Raw genomic sequence first — 19,746 nt, forward strand, 5'->3', positions numbered from 1 at the left:
CAGGGTAAGTAAGTGCTAGAAGCTAGCACATCTGTTGGAGAGCAGGCAATCAGCACTGGAGGGATAGTGTGCAGTGTGCAGTCAGTCACTTCCAGTCCCTGCTGGTCATTTCTTATGGTGGACTCCCCACCCTGTCCCCCACATGGCTTCACATCTTTCAGTAAGTGTTGTGGAACTTCTTTATGTGAATTAGTAGATTTTCTAGTTAACTTAATACTATTCAACAGTATTTCTCTGGGACCTACAAGATCAGCCCATGCTTACCTGAAATTCTAGGTTACTTTATTATCTACTTTCTCTTGTCAGTGCCATGAAAGACTCCTCAAAATGCCAAATTTGATCCTGAGTTCTTGCTAGCATACAGCTGCCGGCAGGTACTTAAAATCATCACCAGGCAGTGATATATTCTACCAGGTGAGTATTGGTTGGGGATGTTAATATATAATGGTATCTGTCTTAAGTTATAGGAAAAATCAGATGCTCAAGTTCAGGACAACCTGTATTCTGATTTTACAGTCTGTAATAACATATAATTGTTGGGTATAGAGTAATTATGAGGATCACAATTCTACCAACATACACAACCCCTGAAATCCTTTTATGAGTGAAGCTAAGAAGGTGTTTGAACACCAGCTCTTTAGTAAAAGGCTGGGTTTTTTTAAAGATTTTATTTTTAAGTAAGGTCTGCACCCAGCGTGGGGCTCGAACTCATAACCCTGAGATCAAGAGTCGCGTGCTTCACCAACTGAGCCAGCCAGGTGCCCTAGAAAAGGCTATTTTTAAATGAAAAGTTACTGATGGTAGATTACATATTTCCTTTTGACTTCATCAAAGTCCTAACCTAAATTTTATTTCCAACAACTTTTCTACTACTTAATACGTATACAGATTTTGATATTCTATAACCTCAAATACTGTAGTATATAGGAAGGTATTAAATTAATGTGAGAGAGGCATGTTGTAACTTAATGTGTCTGTCTTTAAATGAAGGTCAAAAGTGAACGGGGGGGCTCCTGTGTGGCCCACTTGGTTGAGTGGTGGACTTCAGCTCCGGTCATGATTTCATGGTTCGGTTTCTAAGTTCAAGCCCCGTATAGACCTGCTGCTGTCAGCATGAAGCCTGCTTCAGAGCCTCTGTCCCCTTCTCTCTGCCTCTCTTCCACTCCCCCTGTCTCCCAAAAATAAAATAAACATGGTTTAAAAAGTTGAACAGCAAATTCTCTTAACGTTGGCAGCCATGCTTCCCATCGGGAAACAGCAGAGGTTGCTACTTCTAATTCTCCTAAGGGAATGTAATATAGGAGAAAGTAGATTATTGGGGAGACATATCTGCATCTTTCTTACTGCTTTATGTGAAGTTTCTAGGGACAGTTGTCTGCTCAAAATCTATTTTTATTAGAAGATCTCAATTAATATCATGAAGGTGTCAATTAATAAATCATGCACTTCATGTTCTGTGAATTTTGGGAGGCTGGAGCAAAGCTAAGTTGCCAAACTGTCATAGAAAAAATAGAATAATAGTTCTTCGCTGTTAATTTTTGTGGCAGAGATTGTCATGTTATTCTTGCGTCCTCTATCTACAAAAAAATTTTTTTGGGGAGTGAGCAGTTGAGAATTCTGTTTCGAGGATTATTGTTTTCTAGAAGAGTAAAACCAAAAGATGGTATGTATAAACACCTTTTTAAAAGACTCTCTGTTAAAAACCTCTAATGACTGACCACATTATATGCTTACAGTAAAATCCAAATTCCTTAGGATGCTAGGCAGGCATCCATAGTTCTCATACTTTTTGGTCTCAGGATTCTTTTACTCTTATTTTGAGAAATCAGAGAACTTTTGTTTATAGGGGTTATATCTGTTGTTATTTATTGGTGCAGAAATGAAAGCAAAGATAAATTTTATATATTTACTTACATGTTTAAAAATAAATATTTTCTGGCACCTAGGTGGCTCAGTTGGTTAAGCATCCAGCTTTGGCTCAGGTCATGATCTCACAATTCATGGGTTCGGGCCCTGTGTCAGGCTCCTTTCTGACAACCTGGAGCCTACTTCAGAGTCTATGTCTCACTCTCTGCCCTTCCCGCATTCATGTGTGTGTGTGCTCTCTCTCTGTCTCTCTCTCCCTCCCTCAAAAATAAATAAACATTAAAAAAATAAAAATAAATATTTTGGTTTGAATCCTATGACAAAAATCTGGTCTTATAGATAGGTAACTGGAAAAGAAAAGACATTTTAATACCCTTTTCAGATTATTGTGAATGTTTGATACCTCATCAAAATTTGAATGGTAGATTTTTATTTTTATTTAAAAAAAGTTTTTTAAGTTTATTTACTTTGAGAGAGAGAGCATGAGTGGGGAAGAGGCAGAGAGAGAGAGAATTCTAAGCAGGCTCCGTGCTGTCAGCACAGAGCCTTATGGCAGGCTTGAACTCATAAACTGGGAGATCATGACCTGGACCAAGATCAAGAGTCAGACCCTCAACAAACTGACCCACTCAGGCCTCCCTGAATGGTAGTTTTAAAGGTTAATTGCCATGTGAAATGTAAAACCATCAGTGTACTCTTGTTATACTGAAATTCATTGGTCTTTTACTTTGAATGGACCATTTCCCCCCTGTGCATGATTCTTTACTGTAATTGCATTATTATTAGAAAACATTGGATCAGTGTGTTATGCAAATCCTTCAAATGTTATGTTTCATAATACAATATAAAAAAATTACATTCATTTAACAGCATCACCAATCTCATTAGAAACAATCTTTAAGTATTGGGAAGCTATCAAACTCAAACTCACCGTGGTGTAATCAAGATTTCCAAAATTTTAACTTTTGCTCAAACGTTTGAATTTTATCATTGGCAATAATTTTGTTTTGTTTGAAGTGACAGTCTCACTTCATTTTTGAGAAAATGTCTGCTAGATATTTAAATGTGAATAAGCATATTTGGCAAATTTTCTCAAGTTCATTGGTGTTCCATGGAAGAAGTGGTTGGTTCAGCTCTAACACAAACAATTGCAGGAGTATTTTTTTTTTTTTTCCTCAAGGCAACCATTCTATTTCAGTTTCACTAGAAATGCTTTAAGCATACTTCCCATTTCATCACACAGAATATTAAAAAGATGTGTGCTCAAGGGTTAAGGCGTAATTAAATCAACAGTTTTTACTGCTGCATCTCCCAGAGATTCCCCATGAAACTGCATTGATTAAGGCAAAGGTATGCACAGTAGCTAATCTGCATTTGCCCAAGCTGTTTCACCACTATTCCTAAATACTCCCATTCCCCAGGTTTGGGCAGGGAAGAATGGGGAAAGAAGGGTGATTTGACTTGTCCTTTGGCTGCTCAGGATTCACTGGACTGATCTTTAGGTGGCTTCAGAACTAACAGCATCAGTAGTGAAAAGAGTCACACAGCCAGGCTATGGACCAGTTCTTTGGAGCTTCTGGACAGAACCTTCCCTTTTCTAATTGGAGCAGATGGCTCCTCTCATGAGGGTTCTTGGTTATGCATCGCCACTACCAGATGTTTCTAGGGGGGTTCTGAGGGCTTCAGTCACTTGTACCTACTTCAAATACTTTCTTCACCAGTACATTTCAAAACCGCTTACAATGCTATTTAATACTTTAAAATCATGCATACTTACACAGCAGGCACAAAACAATATATTTACCTTATCCCACCTTCCAAAAAATACATTTTTATAACAAATTTAACTTATTTAGAAATCCACGTTGTTTTTTATTTTTTGCCAACACACAATTCAAGCCATTGGTTTATAACAGTTTTTTAATGTTGTCAACCCTACTAATGATTTTTAAAATCCTTGCTGGTGGTAAAAGTGTCCTTTATAAACATGCAGGAGCTTTTGCAGCCACAGTTAATATATTCAGTTGTTCCACTATTGATATTACTATCTCCATTTATTCTTACTCCAATATTGTAAGAGAATATATAGACGGAAGTTGAGAATTCTTTATTTTTTTGGGAAAAAAAACAAATACTTTTTTACCTAACACTTTGGTTCTTCTTTGTAAAGCATGGTGTGGAGACATGTGTAAGAAGTGTACTTTCCTACTTGTGCTCATGCTCCGCAGTAATCTTAATGTGACATTGCCCATCCCTGGCACTGTGTTTGTTTGCCATGTAGGCGTGAGTTTCCAGACTGTTCATATACCGAGCCCTGTACACACAAGCCTGTTTTATTACTTTGTTTGGAGATTGGGTGTGTCTAATGTAGTGGAAATTTATCCATTCAATGTTAAATATAGACGAAATACATTTCAAAGGAAAAGTCTCTTTAATTATCTGTTTTTTTAGATTATTCATATGACTGCTTTCTTCCTTTCATGTGAATTGCCGAGAATTTATTATCCTTTCCAGTTCATTAAATCACTAAAATTCTCTACTGGTGCTATAAATAAATATGCCAGACCATGAATTGAGACTAGTTGATAAAGGCAGCTTTGTCCTAGTAACTGGGTCTTGCCGTGGTTAACTCACACTTTGAATATGTGAATATCCTTACTGCAGTAAGTTTCACACTTCTGGTAAAGTAAAGCCTTGCTTTTTAAGCACATGTGGGGACATGCTTTAAGTTGAACTTTAGTATTGTCAGTTGGCCTAGCTGCAAGATGAATGTGATATTACAAAACCACATTTATGCTTAGACATGTTCAGGAGAGCCTGGGGACACATTTAATAGATGTCTAGGTTCTTTACCACTGTACCTAGCATAAGCCTGCAGCTCAGGCAGCTAGAAACATCATAGACCTTAGTTTCAGACCATTTTAAGCCCAGGACCAGTTGTACTCCACAAATGCCATCTAGGGTTCTAGATGGACTTGGATGTGTTGGACTAGGTCCTTCCTGTTACAAAGTGATTGAAAGCCTGGTGTGGGTGTGGTGCTGTTAGCTCTCTTTGGGAGGTGCAGAGATGCAGCCCTCAGAGAACGTCTTCTAATCAGACACCATAAGGCAAAATGGAATGTGAGAAAGTACAGCATGGATAGTCTCTAAGCACCAGAAAATCTGCCTTGTTGAGGTGTCTTTGGACTACATTGAAGGATAGATAGTCTTCTGATGGGTAGATTTGTAGGGAAGAAAGAGCAGTGAGGATGGCAGGAGACAATTAGTTCATCTGCAGTGTGGGAATAGTCTTGTTTGCAAAGTGAGCTCATGAAGAGGACAAGTTAGCTCACAGCCATGTCATGGCGATTCAGAATGCATTGCAAAACATGAGGCTTCCTCTCTCTGAGAAGACAGAATTTCTTCATTTCTTTCTGGAGAGATATTTGGTCTGCAGTCCTGACATGCACTTGGCCACATGCCACCTAATATTCCTTTTTGTTTCCTGTTTGATGCTATATTTTAAACTTTATGAGAGAATGTTACCTTAAATAGTGATATCAACCACGTTTCCTATTCTAAAGTCTTAGTGGATCACGGCTTCCCTATAGCTGGCTATTAGAATGCGTATGCAGAGACCTAACTCCTATAAATTGTGATCACCATTTTCAGAGACGGTCTGAAACCCATGTATGGGTCCATGTACCTCTGAATGATGGTGAACTGGCTGTTTCTCTGTTATTGAAACAACAACAACAGAACTAAACAGTTGAATTGCCACTTGTTGAGGATATATTTGGATTTGAATGTTCATTAATCTTTAATTGCACTATAGTTAACGTACACATGTAAACACTGTCTACCTGTTGTTTTGTGATGCAGAGATTCAGGAAACCCAAATTTAAAAACATATTCTTATGAATACTTTTGACTTTCTAAGTGAGACTCATTTGAGCATTATTTTATGAGAAATTAACTTCTTTTATTCTGTACCTCTGGGCAGTTCAAGTACTGACCTACTTATATAGTAGCTCTTAATTAAAAAAAGAAATGCTTGCTGAATATATATTACAATTGAATTTTTCTTTGAAATACCTTATTTTTCTACTTCTGGTGCATGCAGTGAAACTAAGTACAGAACCCTCTCAACTTTATTCCAATTACAGCAGCATGAGGGATGGAAACAACAAGGGAATACTTTATCAGTGCCAAATTATTATTTTCTGCAGCAAATGGGGGCAATTTCTGAATGTTACTTGGTGTTGATATAGTGAGGGTTTTGCCAACCTTTATAGGACAGTGTCCTTCACAACAGTCATGGAGAATTGTGTACTTAACAGCTAATTAAAAGTAGCATAAAACCTATTTTTTAAATTTGGGTTTAGGATAGATTTTACTGTGAGTTTTTGCCAGAAGCTGGTTTCAATAATCATCCTCTGTCACAGGCTTCTAATTCTACTTGAATTTTTTGTTAGGAAACATTTTTGTGGCTTAGTTTAGAATGTATGTGCCTTTTTCATTTTCATTTGGTGGTCCCTACTCTAGAAAAGATAGGTTAGAAATTGGGTGTGAAGATGCCTTGTGTAACTTCACATATGTTTGTATTTTCCCGTGACACAATTTATCTCAGTGGAGCAGATTTCTTATTTTTAGATCTTGCACTGTTTGCTTAAAATAACTATATTTCATTTCAGCCACATACATTGTAAAAGTGAAGGAAGGCATTTCATTAAATAGTAATTAATTGAGACCCTTGTCGATGTATTTATTATGATGACATAATCACCACATTGGTAACTAGTCTTTTTCTATGTGATTTTGTTAAAATAAGAAATAAAAGTCACGCTCACTTGCCAACCTCGGCCTTGCCTTTACCAAACCTAATTCTGTTCACTTTAGAGTGATAACAATTTTAAACCTAATATCATGTATATCATTACTTCAGGTGTTTTAGGAGGTAGTGGTAAATTGAATGATAGGAGAGCAGTGTTCATTTCTAAGCACCTTTTAGTGACTAAGGGCACAACACCTATTTAGATGACTGGTATTTGGTAATCTTTTTTTTTTTCATCTTGTAGAGCTTTTTTTACCAGTAGAATTGTGAATGTTAGGGAAATTGGTCTGCGATATTTACCCCATTAATAACCAGTATTGATATACAGTATCTGATGATTAGAGCATTGTCCCATTCCATGTGCTTATTGGAAAAGTGACTTTCCCAAATACAGCAAGACATTCTTTGGTTAAGTTTAGGTTAGGCCTTAATGAAGAAGGGCTTTGGATTTTATTTTAATGATCTGACTATGGAAATGTTTTTAGTTATTCCTAATATCAGGGAAAAAAAATCACCCACTGAAGTTAAAAAAAAAAAAACAACTAAGAAAAAATGTTTTTCTTTGACCAGCACATGATTTTCTTCCTGTGAGCCAACAACCAACCTACAGAAGGTCACAGCAAGATTGTTCCATTCCAGCATTTCTAGTAGGATTAATGTCCCCTGTTGGATCACTGTAGTCTTCTTTCTGGCCTTCTCAGAAGAGACTTCTTGAGGCCTGATTTTACTTTTCTTTGGATAAATTGTTTTTAGGTACCTAGGTGAAAGTAACACATAGAATAGAATCATTGTATTATAGTAACAATATGTCTCCCTCTTTAACATTTTAATGTAGATTCTATTTGTTTGAAAATAATGATTTCTAAGGACTCCTTTAGCTCCAGGTTTAATCTATGTGTAATGATGTTGTAAGTTAATCTTACATTGATTGGTAAAATATCTTTAGTAAACATTACCCAAAGAATTAATAGGCTTCTATTAACGAGGTTTGTGTACATGTATAGTTGTTGTGCCCTGAGAAAATAGGAGAAATGCATTGCATTAATGCTGGATCTCTTACCGATGGAAATTCTCATTTTGGAATTTCCATCTATACTCTCTGCATATTATCGGTTGTCAAAGTAGCAAACTCAATTGAGAATTGTGATTATAAACTTTAACAAAGGATTTCTTGATGAAAGCTCAGTTATTCTAGTGTAGTTGAGCCAGAATTTTGAGAGGCCATCTTGCCTGGTTGGGAGAATGATTAACCAGTCTAAAGAGAATCCTTTCTTTCCATTGACTTGTGTATCTTTTACCTTATTTCACTGATTATAAGGTGTCATCAGCCGTAAGACATGGTATTATTTTATGTACATATAAGAAAGGGAAGAAAAAGTCCTACTAGTTGTACTGTTAGCTGCCATCAATTATAAGATAAATTCAATTTCAGAGATGTTAAAACAGGGGAGGTCTTAATAATTAAACAATGGCACATTCAGTTGGGCGTCTGACTCAGGTCATGATCTCAAGTTTTGTGAGATCAAGCCCCGCATTGAGCTCTGTACTGACAGTAAGTGCAAAGCCTGGTTGGGATTCTCTCTCTCTCTCTCTCTCTCTCTCTCTCTCTCTCTCTAATAATAATGACATATGTATGTGCATAGTTTTTGTTGGGTACTGGTCATAATCATAATATTAAAATGTAAAGAAAATATATTAAATAAATCAGTATTTCTGCTAAACATACAGATTCTTTAATCCTAGAAATCTAGAATTGGGAAAAAATAAGAGATTAGGTAGTGAACACTTTTACACATGAGGAAATTTACTAGATCATCCAGAGTATATAAAAATAAGGAATTGATTACCTTGTTTACCAAAGTATCTTAAACTTACAAAAGAATTCATGATAGTAGTCCTTTAAATAGTTATCTTTAGGGGTGCCTGGGTGGCTCAGCTGGTTAAGCATCCGATTTCGGCTCAGGTCGTGATCTTACAGTCTGTGAGTTTGAGCCCTGCGTCGGGCTCTGTGCTGACAGCTCAGAACCTGGAGCCTGCTTTGGATTCTGTATCAACCTCTTTCTCTGCCCCTCCCCTGCTCATGCTCTGTCTCTCTCTGTCTCAAAAATAAATAAAAAAATTAAAAAAAAATAGTTATCTTTAGAGTATCTCATATGATAAATTTTATATACTGTTTCTTCTCAAGATCACCTCATTTAACATGATAGAGAATGACTTGGGATTTCAGTGAGGTGTTTAGTATTCCAAACAAGTGTATACAGACATAGCTTATATAAGCATCAAATATCATGTTAAATATCATAACAAAATTTTAAAAAGAAATCATTGTTCCTGCCTTCAGAGATAGTCACATTCTACCTTTGGGCATATTTTCTAAGTTTAAAGAACAAGTGAAGGTTAACTGGAGCTCTGTGGTGAGAAGGAAATAACTTAATGAAACTGTCCACGAGCCTTATCCTTCCAGCCACACTGAGGTATGCTTCGCCCAAATGCTTGTGTTCTCACCCTTGGTGCTATAATTCAAACTAGGTCATGGCTGAGAGAGGTCAAGTCGAGTTGCTAGTTCATACATGGGTAAGTTGTAGCTTTGGGCCCTCTCAGAAAAGGGGTCCAGCAGGGCATCTGCCAACAGGCGGTCTCACAGGCATGAACTCCAGGGGACATCTAGCCTGGAGTATGGGTTCCAGGTGTAGATTTAGGCATCAGGTGGGGACCTAATCACAGTGTACAACACAACCTCACCTGCAAAATCCCCACAAGAGCCTCAGCAACCCAGGACCTCTTGGCCTGTGAGTGAGGCTAGAGCAAGCCTGCAGATGGGGATGGAATGTCATTAGTTGTGAGGCCTGGAAGATTATAAGGGCAGGGAGCCAGATTAATTTTTGGGTTTTTGTTGTTTTGGAAGATTGTATCACAAATATTTCCTGCTTTGGGTACAGTTGTTACTAATAGTGAAAGCTTACCTTTTGGGAAGCGTTTTAGACTTTTATCAAAACGCTTTCACAAACATGTAATCTTGCCTTCACAGTAAACCTGAGAGGGCTGAATGGGTATAATTACCCCATTTAGCAGATGAATAAAATGAGACTTAAGGATATTCAGTACCTTAAGGTCACTTCTTGATGGCTCTTGCTTTTTTCACTATACCATGCTGACAATGCTTGGCTCCATATTTATTTCTAAATTTAGAAAGTATATCGTCTATTTTCCAGCAGCTGTTGCTATTTTTAGGAACTGCCAACATTTTGCTGCTTATCTTTTTTATCTCTTATATCACAAGCGTATTTTTTGCTCAGTATTGAAAAGTAAGCAAAAACAATACCCTGTTCCATTGTGACTTAATCAGGTTAGATTGAAATTTCTCTCCTCTGTGATGGTCTATCAGTAATTTTTAGAAGTGATCCTTTCCACAGTTTACCATGTTAACTTCACTTGTAGCTGTTCAGGTATCTTGTGGTAAACCAAATGCAAGTTCAGACAAGGAGTCCAGAGTTAGAGCAAGTTAAACAAGAGTTGCCAGCATTCTTGGTTGTTGACATAGGATTTGTTGGGGTAGACCACGAGTGCCTGGTTTTTCCAACTTTCGTTTTACCTGGAGAGCCTCTTCTGTGTGTTTCAGCAGCTTCCTCATGGCTGTTAGGCATTTATGTTCCTTCCTGTTAGAGTTCCTCTCCATTTTTTTCCAGAAAATGCCCTAGAATTCTTTCTGCAGGGTACGGAGTGTGTGTGTGTGTATGTATGTGTGTGTGTGTATGTGTGTGTGTATGTGTGTGTGTGTGTGGTGTATATATATATATAAAACCATGTTCATGGTTTTCATATCTGTAATTTTTGCATATATTTTTTCTTTCAAAGTAGATAAAAATATGAAAATAAAGCATTATGTAAAAATGTGGGGATAATTAACTGTGGATGGAAATTAGAGCGGAACAGACAACATTAGGCAAGCAGTCTGGAAATCTTTATTCTAGTCCAGACATTGCCCCCCCTCCCTAACTATTCACAACTCCCTTAATCTTCTGGACACCTAGTCACTTTATCTGTGGACAGAGTTGCATTAAATGTATTAATTTGTATTGTCCCTTTCTGTTCCAAATCTCATTCAGGTCCCAAACTGAATATACAGGTTTCTACTAAATAAAGAGGGATGTCTGGCAAACCTTCCAGTGGTGAAGAGGATGATCTAAGTGAACTTAAATTCTGTTGATAATTTTGTTATTATTGGGAATTGAATGAAAAGAGAGAAAGATGATTGAACTTTCTGACAATTGTAAAAATTATCTAAAATCCACTTTTACTAGCTAACTTGTTTGGTTCGTAATCCTGCTCACTATCGTATGCCAGTCATTTAACATGTTACATGATTAGCATGTTGTATTTTAAGAGCACATGTTTCCCCTACTATCCAGAAGTACAGTGTACCTGTGAAACCTTTCGTAGGCCAAAATGGCACAAAGAAGAAGCAATTACCATTAGTTTATTTGGAAAAAGTCTTGAGTGTTCCCAGACCCCCAAAAATAACCTCTCTTTGGCTTTTCTGATACTTTAGGACACATGTTGCTAATGGATGCACAAAATAAATCAAGGTGTAAAGCACAGATGCTCATAGAGTTCAGAGCTATGGAGCTTGATGCTGAGTAGAGTTCCTGGGGAGGCGGAGTGGTGGTGCCACTTTTCTCAAAATGTGTGCTGCCTCTGGAATGGCTCACTGCAAAACAAATGCTGAAGGCCTGTTGTGCTTTTTTTCATAAAAGCAAAATTTCTCTTCGTATTCCCTCTGGCTAGTGAAAACATGTATTAATGTAGGTCCTTCATAAGAGCGAAGTCCATAATGTGAACTTTTGAAAAGTGGGAGATACCTGCGTATACTTCATAAAAGATTGGTGGCTCCTTGACCAATATATTAGGGCGGATTAACCATGTCTCATAACAGCTTTAAAATTCAGGAGGTGTAACGCTAGTTGTTGTAAGGAAATTTTAGAGGTGGAATATGACCATAGATTTCGAGCTGATATCCTTGATTTATTCACTCTTCAACATAGTGGGTAATGTTTCTGGGTTGTAGATTCAACAGATGGAGTTTGAACTCTTTACATTTAATTTCAAGGGAGAAAAAGAAGCTATAATTTGTGTTTAATGAACTAGACTGTAGAAAAGAAAGCAGAGAGGAAAGTGATATAAATACTTTGTATATTCACATCAGTCTTAGATTTTCATAATATTTTATTGTGTTCTGGATCATGGATTACTCTGAAGGACAGATGATAACTATGGCTTCTCTTTCTAGAAAAATACATGCACACTCCCAGTTGTGCATGTTATTTGTTGAGCTGCCATATCCTCCTTCAAGTCCAAGCTCTTGATAGAAAAGAACCCTAGAATATGAAACCTTGAAAGCTATTAAAAATAAAGCTAGACCATTATTACTTAAACTGTGGTCATGAAATCAATGGAATGAATCAAGACCAACAATAAAAATAAAAGAGAAAAATAAGATAATATCTATACTGTCGTAACATGCTAAGAGTTTTTGTTTTGTGAACGGTCTTTCCATTTTTGTGTGTGTTTTCACACTTGTGCTAATACTGAGTCTGAATATAAAATGCATTTCTTACTAAAGTGGATTGAAGGTACAGATTGAAAAACAGTCATCTATTCTAGAGAACCTCTTCATATTGTAGCTGAGGAATTTGAGGCCCTTTAAGGCTAAATGATTTGTTCAGGCACCCCTCACCTTCAGCACACATACACACAGTCTTTTGTGGCTGCACCAGGACTGAACCACATTATTTGATTACTAGTTTTGCTGTGTCACAACACTAATTTTTTGAAACAGAATTATGAAGTAGATTATTGTATAAATATTAAGTCGTTCATCTTGGCATTCTTTAATCCTTAATGTTTCTGACTAAAATGGTCTCTGTCGTTGTCCTGTAAAATAATCGGGACATGAGCTTTTCCAGAGCATTGAAAAATATTTTGAAGCCTCTCAGTTGGCTGTGCACACACGTGAATCCTAGAATTTTGACATTTTGGGCCTAATCAGAAGAATTTCAGAGTAAGACATGAAGGTTAAGTTTTATGACCAACCCAAATTAAATCATTTTGTATTTTTTCTCCATTTACTTGATAATGGAATGCAAAACATGGCACCAGGTGTTGATACTGGATCTTTGGGAGACCCTGTAACCCTCTTATTTTAATCTTACATGAGGTGTTGTCAAACTTGAACATCATACTTATTACCTGGAGGGTCTTATTAAAATGCAGACTCTGGATTTCTAACAGGCTCCCAGGAGATGGTGTTGCTGCTGATGCTGCTGTTCTGTGGACCACACTTGTAGTAGCAAGGACTTTATACTACCTGTCTTTTAAACCGTGGTAGGAAAATGAAGCTCTTAAGAAGTTTTCCATGTCTTGATTTTATTATCATTTTCATGCTTTTCAGATTGGCCACAAAAATTGAAATGGCATTTTTATTTTTTAATTGGATTACTTTTTTGTAGTGAAGAACACATCTTTCACAGCCATGCTCATCAGCCCCCACACCTCATGAGGGGCAGCACCCTCTTTGCAGCACGGTTTTAGGGGACTCCAGTTTAGGACTGCTTCTTGTAACTAGTATATTCACAAAATATTTCCACGGAACTTAATTGTCCAAATACCTGAAGCCTTTAATTTCAGAAAGAGCAGTTTTTAAAATATTCTGTAATTTTCGCTCAAACTATTAGGTGCACTTTTTATTTTAGTGGTGTAAGAGCAGTGTTTGTTTGAGGCTTTCTTGGTAAAAGGTGTTGAACAACATGTGAAATGAGTAAAAACCACGAAGTCTTCTACTTTTTATGCTTTTCCTGTTTTTTTTTTTTTTTAAGTTTATTTATGTATTTTGAGAGAGAACATGCACAAGCAGGGCAGGGGCAGAGAGAAAGAGGGAGGGAGAGAGAGAATCCCAAGCAGACTCCACACTAGCAGCTTGGAGCCCACAAACCGTGAGATCATGAGTTGAGCCAAAAACCAAGAGTCAAATGCTTAACCAACTGAGCCACCCAGGTGCCCCTGTGCTTTTTCTATTTTGTCTGTCCAGTTAACAATTATTAGTCTGTCTTGTAACAGCTCGTTTCCCTTTCCATTCTAATTGGTTACTGTCAGACCTGAAAGCCAGGTATGTGTGGGACTATCCTGGTCAGAAGGACCAAGGACCTTCCTGTCATCCCGTCATGGGGGTTTTCCTAGGAGGTTGTTGTCAGGAAGTTCTGTAGCCGACCAGCAAGGAGAGAAATCCTTTGATTTTAACGTCAGTCTGGGAGTTAGTTCAAATAGGAGCTCATTTGTTCCTTCTTTATACCTTTCACCATGGGCTTTAAAAATGAGTCTCTAGAGCTCTCTTCCTGTAACGTTGTGTGATTTGAAAGTATGTGAAGTATGTGTGTATGTATATATATATATATATATATATATATATATATATGTATATATGTATGCTTGTGGTAGCCCTGTGATCGGGAACACAATAATTGTAATAAATAAGCAGCACTTCAGGGTCCATCTAAAATGGGGGTGAATAACCTGTGGTAAAGGCTGTGGTCCTACATACACAGTCTGCCTTGCACTGGCTTTGCAATAATGATGTAAGGGTTTTAAGGGTAATAATGATGACAGTACAGAGGATATTCCTTGGCTCAGTCTCATGACCGAGGGTCCCAGGGATTAAAGTTTGATTTCGGTGTGTTATCTGCAGCAGATTACTAGTTATAATCATCATCATAGCTCCATTCGTTGAGCCCTCACTCTGTCAGGTACTCATTATTCAGATGAATGCTGTGCAACAAGCAGGACCATGGCCATGAAGTCTGCGTTCTGGGGTCGAGGAGGCAGGGGGGGGTGGGGGGGGGGGGGAGTAGCAAATAGCAGCTGTACCTGGAACAAATGAGAGTAGTCCAGATAGCTAGGGGTGAGATTAAGTCTCCTCATTAGTCCCTCTTTAAAAATAAACAAACGTGTGGATCTTACAGCAGGTGTTTTGTTTTTTCTTGTTCAACAAAGCTAGAAATTGTTGAGGGGTTCACATCTATGAAAACCATATAGGTAGTAGTTTATGTTCTTCTGATTCCAGGCAGAGAGAACCTGTTTGCATTTTAACTAGGCGGCATCAGAACATGTATCATCTTGAATGGCCTTATTATTGTTTTGTGTTAGAAGATGTGGATTATATTCTTCAAAATTATGACAAATTAAATGTAGCCATAACATTTAGGCTGGATTTTGAGGTCCTGAACAGGGCCCCCCATCTGACATATTTTTAGTGAATTACAGCCTTTAAAAACTGATTAGCAGACTTGTCTCATTTGAATCTTATTTTTATTTGTCTGTAGTTTCAGTGCTGCTAAACCTACTGGTATAATCTTAGACTAATTTAAAAGTATTTTCTGACCTGAAACTCCTGTCAAAGATCATTATAGGAACTAGAAAATGTTGGGAGGTAAAATGAACACATGACCTCATCTCTCTTATTTTGCACTAGACTATAACTTGCATTCAAAGAGACTGGAAAAAGAAAAACAACATTCCTTTCCATTAAGCTGTAATAAATGTGTTGTTTAGTATGGTTTTGCTATTAATAATCCATTTTAGCTGGAAGAATGGAGGATTTTGTTTGAAGTATTTGAAACTAAGTGCTGCCGGGATGAAGATTTTACTAGAAATACAGAGTACATATCAGTCCCTACCCTTTGTTAATTGATCCTGCTTATTTAGCTAGGGAAATTAAAATGTATGTCTACTGAAGGGAAATCCGTGGGCACAAACTGTTCCTTTCCGGTTTGCAGCTATATTTCATAGGTTGTTTATCTTATTTAAATATGCAATAATACAGGAGGCAACAGAATGCAACTGCTGTTCCTTTAATATGAGAGCTATGCACGTTACAATAGGTGTCACTGTTTTGCTTGGTCCAATCATGATTGGTGACTTCAGCTATTGGCTCGGAGCACTGGCTGTCTGACTCCATCTGCAGGGCTGTAATACCTACTCTCCTCCGATCCATTCACCACACAACTTCAGCCGGCTGAACAGACTCGCGCGGCTCCAGCACATCTTGCTAACCTAATTCAGAGAACAAGCAGTGCGGCTCTCTGCCTGTCATCTTCGCTCACTGTAGCATTCGCAGGTGATCTAGGAAACTGGGTTATTTTTATGAGCAAATAAGAGAAATAGGAATCATGATGGAGATGTATTTAGCAGACCCAGTACTGGATAAAACTTAAAGGCAGTTTCTATTCAACATAGTGAAAAGGTCACCTTGTCCGGCTGAGAAAAGAAGCAAAGCATCAGCTTGTTGGTTTCTGTTAACATCTTGGCTCGTGCTAGCCTCCTTTCCTTGATGTTTACACCAATTTGGGATCTCTAGCCGTAAAGAGAGACACACTGTACTCATGGTAGATGACAAGGAAAAGAACATGAAATGTCTCACCTTCTTCTTGATGCTTCCAGAGACGGTAAAGAATAGGTCCAAGAAAAGCTCGAAGAAAACAAATAGCAGCAGCAGCAGTGGCAACAGCAGCGGCGGCAGCAACAGCAAGTTGCCCCCAGTTTGTTATGAAATAATTACCTTGAAGACTAAAAAGAAGAAGAAGATGGCTGCTGATATATTCCCTCGTAAAAAACCAGCCAGCTCCAGCAGCACCACTGTCCAGCAGTACCACCAGCAGAACCTCAGTAACAACAACCTTATTCCGGCCCCAAACTGGCAGGGTCTTTATCCTACCATTCGAGAAAGGTAAGTGCCGGGCCAGCACATTTACTTGCAAAGTTTTCCTGTGTTGAAGTTCCTGCTTTTGCACAACCTGTAATGGATTTTAACGTAAATCTGTGTTTCCTCTTTTCCCAGAAGCTTTACGGGTAATGGAAAACTGCCTTGTATCTTTTCCAAAACAGTACAGCTGTTTTCCTCTTAGATAAAAATGTTTTTGCAAGCTGTAACATTTAAGTGACAGGATTGTGTCTGTGGACCACAGAAGGTTTGAAGATAGAAACCTTTTATTTGTCCTTAGCCTGATGAAAAGTTTGTGTAACTTTTTTTTGTTGTTGTTACTTCCCATGTGTTTGCAATGATCACAGAGTTGTTTAGTTGGAATCTTTATTTGTAGTTTTACCCCGAAGTTACTAAACTGTTGCTTTAGCTTGTGACTCTTTTGTGGGCTTTGTATGTTGGGGAGGGGTTTTAAAAATGCCGGCTGCTGTGAATTAATGAATTGCCTCTGTTTATAGAAATGCAGTGATGTTCAATAATGATTTGATGGCAGATGTACATTTTGTGGTTGGGCCACCAGGTGGGACTCAGCGGTTGCCAGGACACAAAGTAAGCAACAGCTGCATTACTGGTTTAGTCCTGAGGTTTACAAAGAGGGACCCTTTCCATGAGCCTGAAATGAAACTTGGTTGGGGTGGGCAGCTTGCCGATGGCAGGCAGTGCGTGTTTCACCCATCACAGAGAAGGCACAGCCTCTCCAAAGGGTCTTGGCCACGCTTAATTTTTTTCTTTGTTTCTCTCTACCCTGCTTTACGTCCCACACAAAAACATGCCCTCTTAACTCTCCAGTCATGGAAAGTTGTTGGGACAGGTTAGGGAAGTCATGTTTATTACTCTTCCCTTAGAAATTGGTTAGATACGTTTTTATTTTATTTATGCATTTATTTATTTATTTTGTAATGAGGGAACTTGTCCATTAATCTCTTAAAGCCTTGAGGTAATTAGCAGCGTAAAGACTGGCTTGCGTGAACATCTATCATGCTTTCACGGCAAGATACACTGTACCTTGGCTTTGAAAAAAGAGCAGGTGTAGGTGCTCTATGTCCACTGAACCTGATTGCTTAGAGTTGTTTTTCTGGATTGATTTACTGAAAATGCTTGTAGTTTAGTGCATGAAATAAGATTTCCCTTTCTCCACAGTATGTTTTAGCTGTTGGGAGCTCTGTGTTCCATGCAATGTTCTACGGAGAACTTGCTGAGGACAAAGATGAAATCCGTATACCAGATGTCGAGCCTGCTGCTTTTCTCGCTATGCTGAAGTAAGCACCGTTCGTTTGTTTAGAGTTTGTTTATGCCATGTCTGTACTCCGCTGGTTTCACAGTTAAATGTAAGTTCTGTGTAACAGAAAGGGAGAATGATGAAGAAAGAGGGAGCTGCTTACCTTGTAAATGTTTTTGGAGAAAACTGCTGTGCATCTTTCGGTGGAAAGCATGTGGAATGGTGCAGGCATTTATAATAACACTTTGGCGTGAGATTTTTGGGAGCAAGTGGCATGTACAGTGATTTCATTTTTAATGACTTAAAGAAAAATAACTTCCTAGAGTAGGCATTGTCTAATAGAGCATATTATCTCTGACAGCATCATGTATGAAGAAGTCTTTAGAGACATATATTATATTTTTGTTTCACAGTTCCAGAAATTGTATACCTCATTTAAGTACCACCAGTTAGGAGATTTTTGAGTTTTCCAGGAGTTACTGTTTTCTGTCAACAAATGTAAAACTTACTGTGTTGAAATAATCTGATCTTTATATATACATGCATATACATACTCTTACATAAAATCACATACCATTTCTCAAGGATAAGAAGCATTTGCTTTTGGTAGCAGAGGAGACATTTTTGAGACAGATGAATAGTTTTCTATAGTTTTACATGTATTTAATGGGTAATATAAAAATGTAAAGCTGTAAGGTACATACTTCTTTAAAAAATAGTTTTTTTATGTCTCATGGTGCTTTTCAGAATCCAGTACATGTTCATCAGCTAAATAGAATCCGCTTCTTTGATGTGTATTGGCGCTAGACAGTGTGATTAAAATCTGATGATAATTTTAAATAATACTTAATGATTTGTGTTAAATCCTTATTCTAGCACACCAAGTATATCAGGAATTCAAGGATATCTGCTGCTGTAGGGATTTTGGTTCACTGGAATAAATAGGTTTGTTGAAAAAAAATATTCTGTGTGTCAACAAGTTGGACAATAATCCCACAAATAGTTAAAATGTTGCAATATATTTATTGTCTGCTTCTACTGAAAAATAAGTACTATAGTTCTAGCACTTGAAGTATTCAATTCTCTATTTATGTTGTAGTTTTGAAATCTAATTTCTTCTAACTGAAACTTTGACAATGGGAAATAGGGAAATTAAAGATAAGTGAGCATATGAAGTACCTACCAAAAGGTGAAACTAATTCACCACTTTTTAACAACCAACAGTTAGTGACGAGGGATGTGTACAGAAACCAGTTTTACCTGGAAAGGGTTTTGTTCTGTTTTGTTTTGTTTTGTTTTGTTTTTCCCCGTAAAGTCAGCTTTGTATATTTGACATTGTCTCTGGCGGAGGAGAACGGCAACACGAGTTCAGCGTTTTGACTGCACTGCAGTCCAGTAGTGTTGTGTTGTTGATTCAGCCACATGTATACATAATTAGGAAACATGAATAAGAAATTACAAAATTACATTTTACCTAAGTCATTTGCTAAGCATCTTTTCTTACAGATGTATTACCTAGAATATATCTCAATACAGCTTTTTAAAATTATACATGCAGTCCACCAAAAGTGGTAAGAATAAGAAATGTAGTAGGGTGCTGTTTGCCCTTGGGCCACTGTTGGATCAGTACTGCACTGTCTCCAGAGTAGTGGAGGCCAGGTCTTCCAGACAAGTGCACTGTGTGGCTGAGTAGCCAGTATTCCTAGAAAGGGAATTGTCAAGAAAAAGGGAACACTGCTTACTGCTCAGTGTTCAGGGTAAGAACTACAAAGTGCTGACTGTGTTCCAGATTCCTCCCCAAGGTCCTGGTTCTCAGGTCAGAGCATCACTAAGCTGCCGGTATTTTGTGAAATCTGTCTTGCCAGTGGTGGTACATGGCTTAGCCTGTCGGAAGAAAAAGAGCTTCCTGGGAGCAAAACTGGAGGTTTCATTTGTGGTTGTGGGCATTTTACTTATTGTCATTATTGTGGGTTTTTTTTTACTTTGTTCACAGAAGCCATTGCTAATCTTTTGTTAAAAGTGTTTCATGAAGTTAAAATA

General features: G+C 37.8%; 1 protein-coding gene across 3 annotated transcripts in view; it reads left to right on the forward strand.

The window, feature by feature from the left end:
- The window catches only part of BTBD3 (BTB domain containing 3), a 35,423-nt gene that overhangs the window by 10,613 nt on the left and 5,064 nt on the right, over positions 1 to 19,746 (forward strand). The window contains exons 1-4 of one of the 3 annotated variants that reach the window (XM_042931620.1): positions 135 to 414; positions 16,169 to 16,454; positions 16,946 to 17,036; positions 17,628 to 17,746. In XM_042931620.1, coding sequence (XP_042787554.1) covers positions 16,312 to 16,454; positions 16,946 to 17,036; positions 17,628 to 17,746 — 353 coding nt within the window. In that variant the 5' untranslated portion in view covers positions 135 to 414; positions 16,169 to 16,311. Of the gene's footprint in view, positions 1 to 134; positions 415 to 15,497; positions 16,455 to 16,945; positions 17,037 to 17,627; positions 17,747 to 19,746 lie in introns of those variants that run through there. The other 2 variants (XM_042931621.1, XM_042931619.1) reach the window with 2 other exon arrangements.

The sequence above is a fragment of the Panthera leo genome, chromosome A3 (assembly GCF_018350215.1).
Source record: "Panthera leo isolate Ple1 chromosome A3, P.leo_Ple1_pat1.1, whole genome shotgun sequence".
NCBI lineage: Eukaryota > Metazoa > Chordata > Mammalia > Carnivora > Felidae > Panthera > Panthera leo.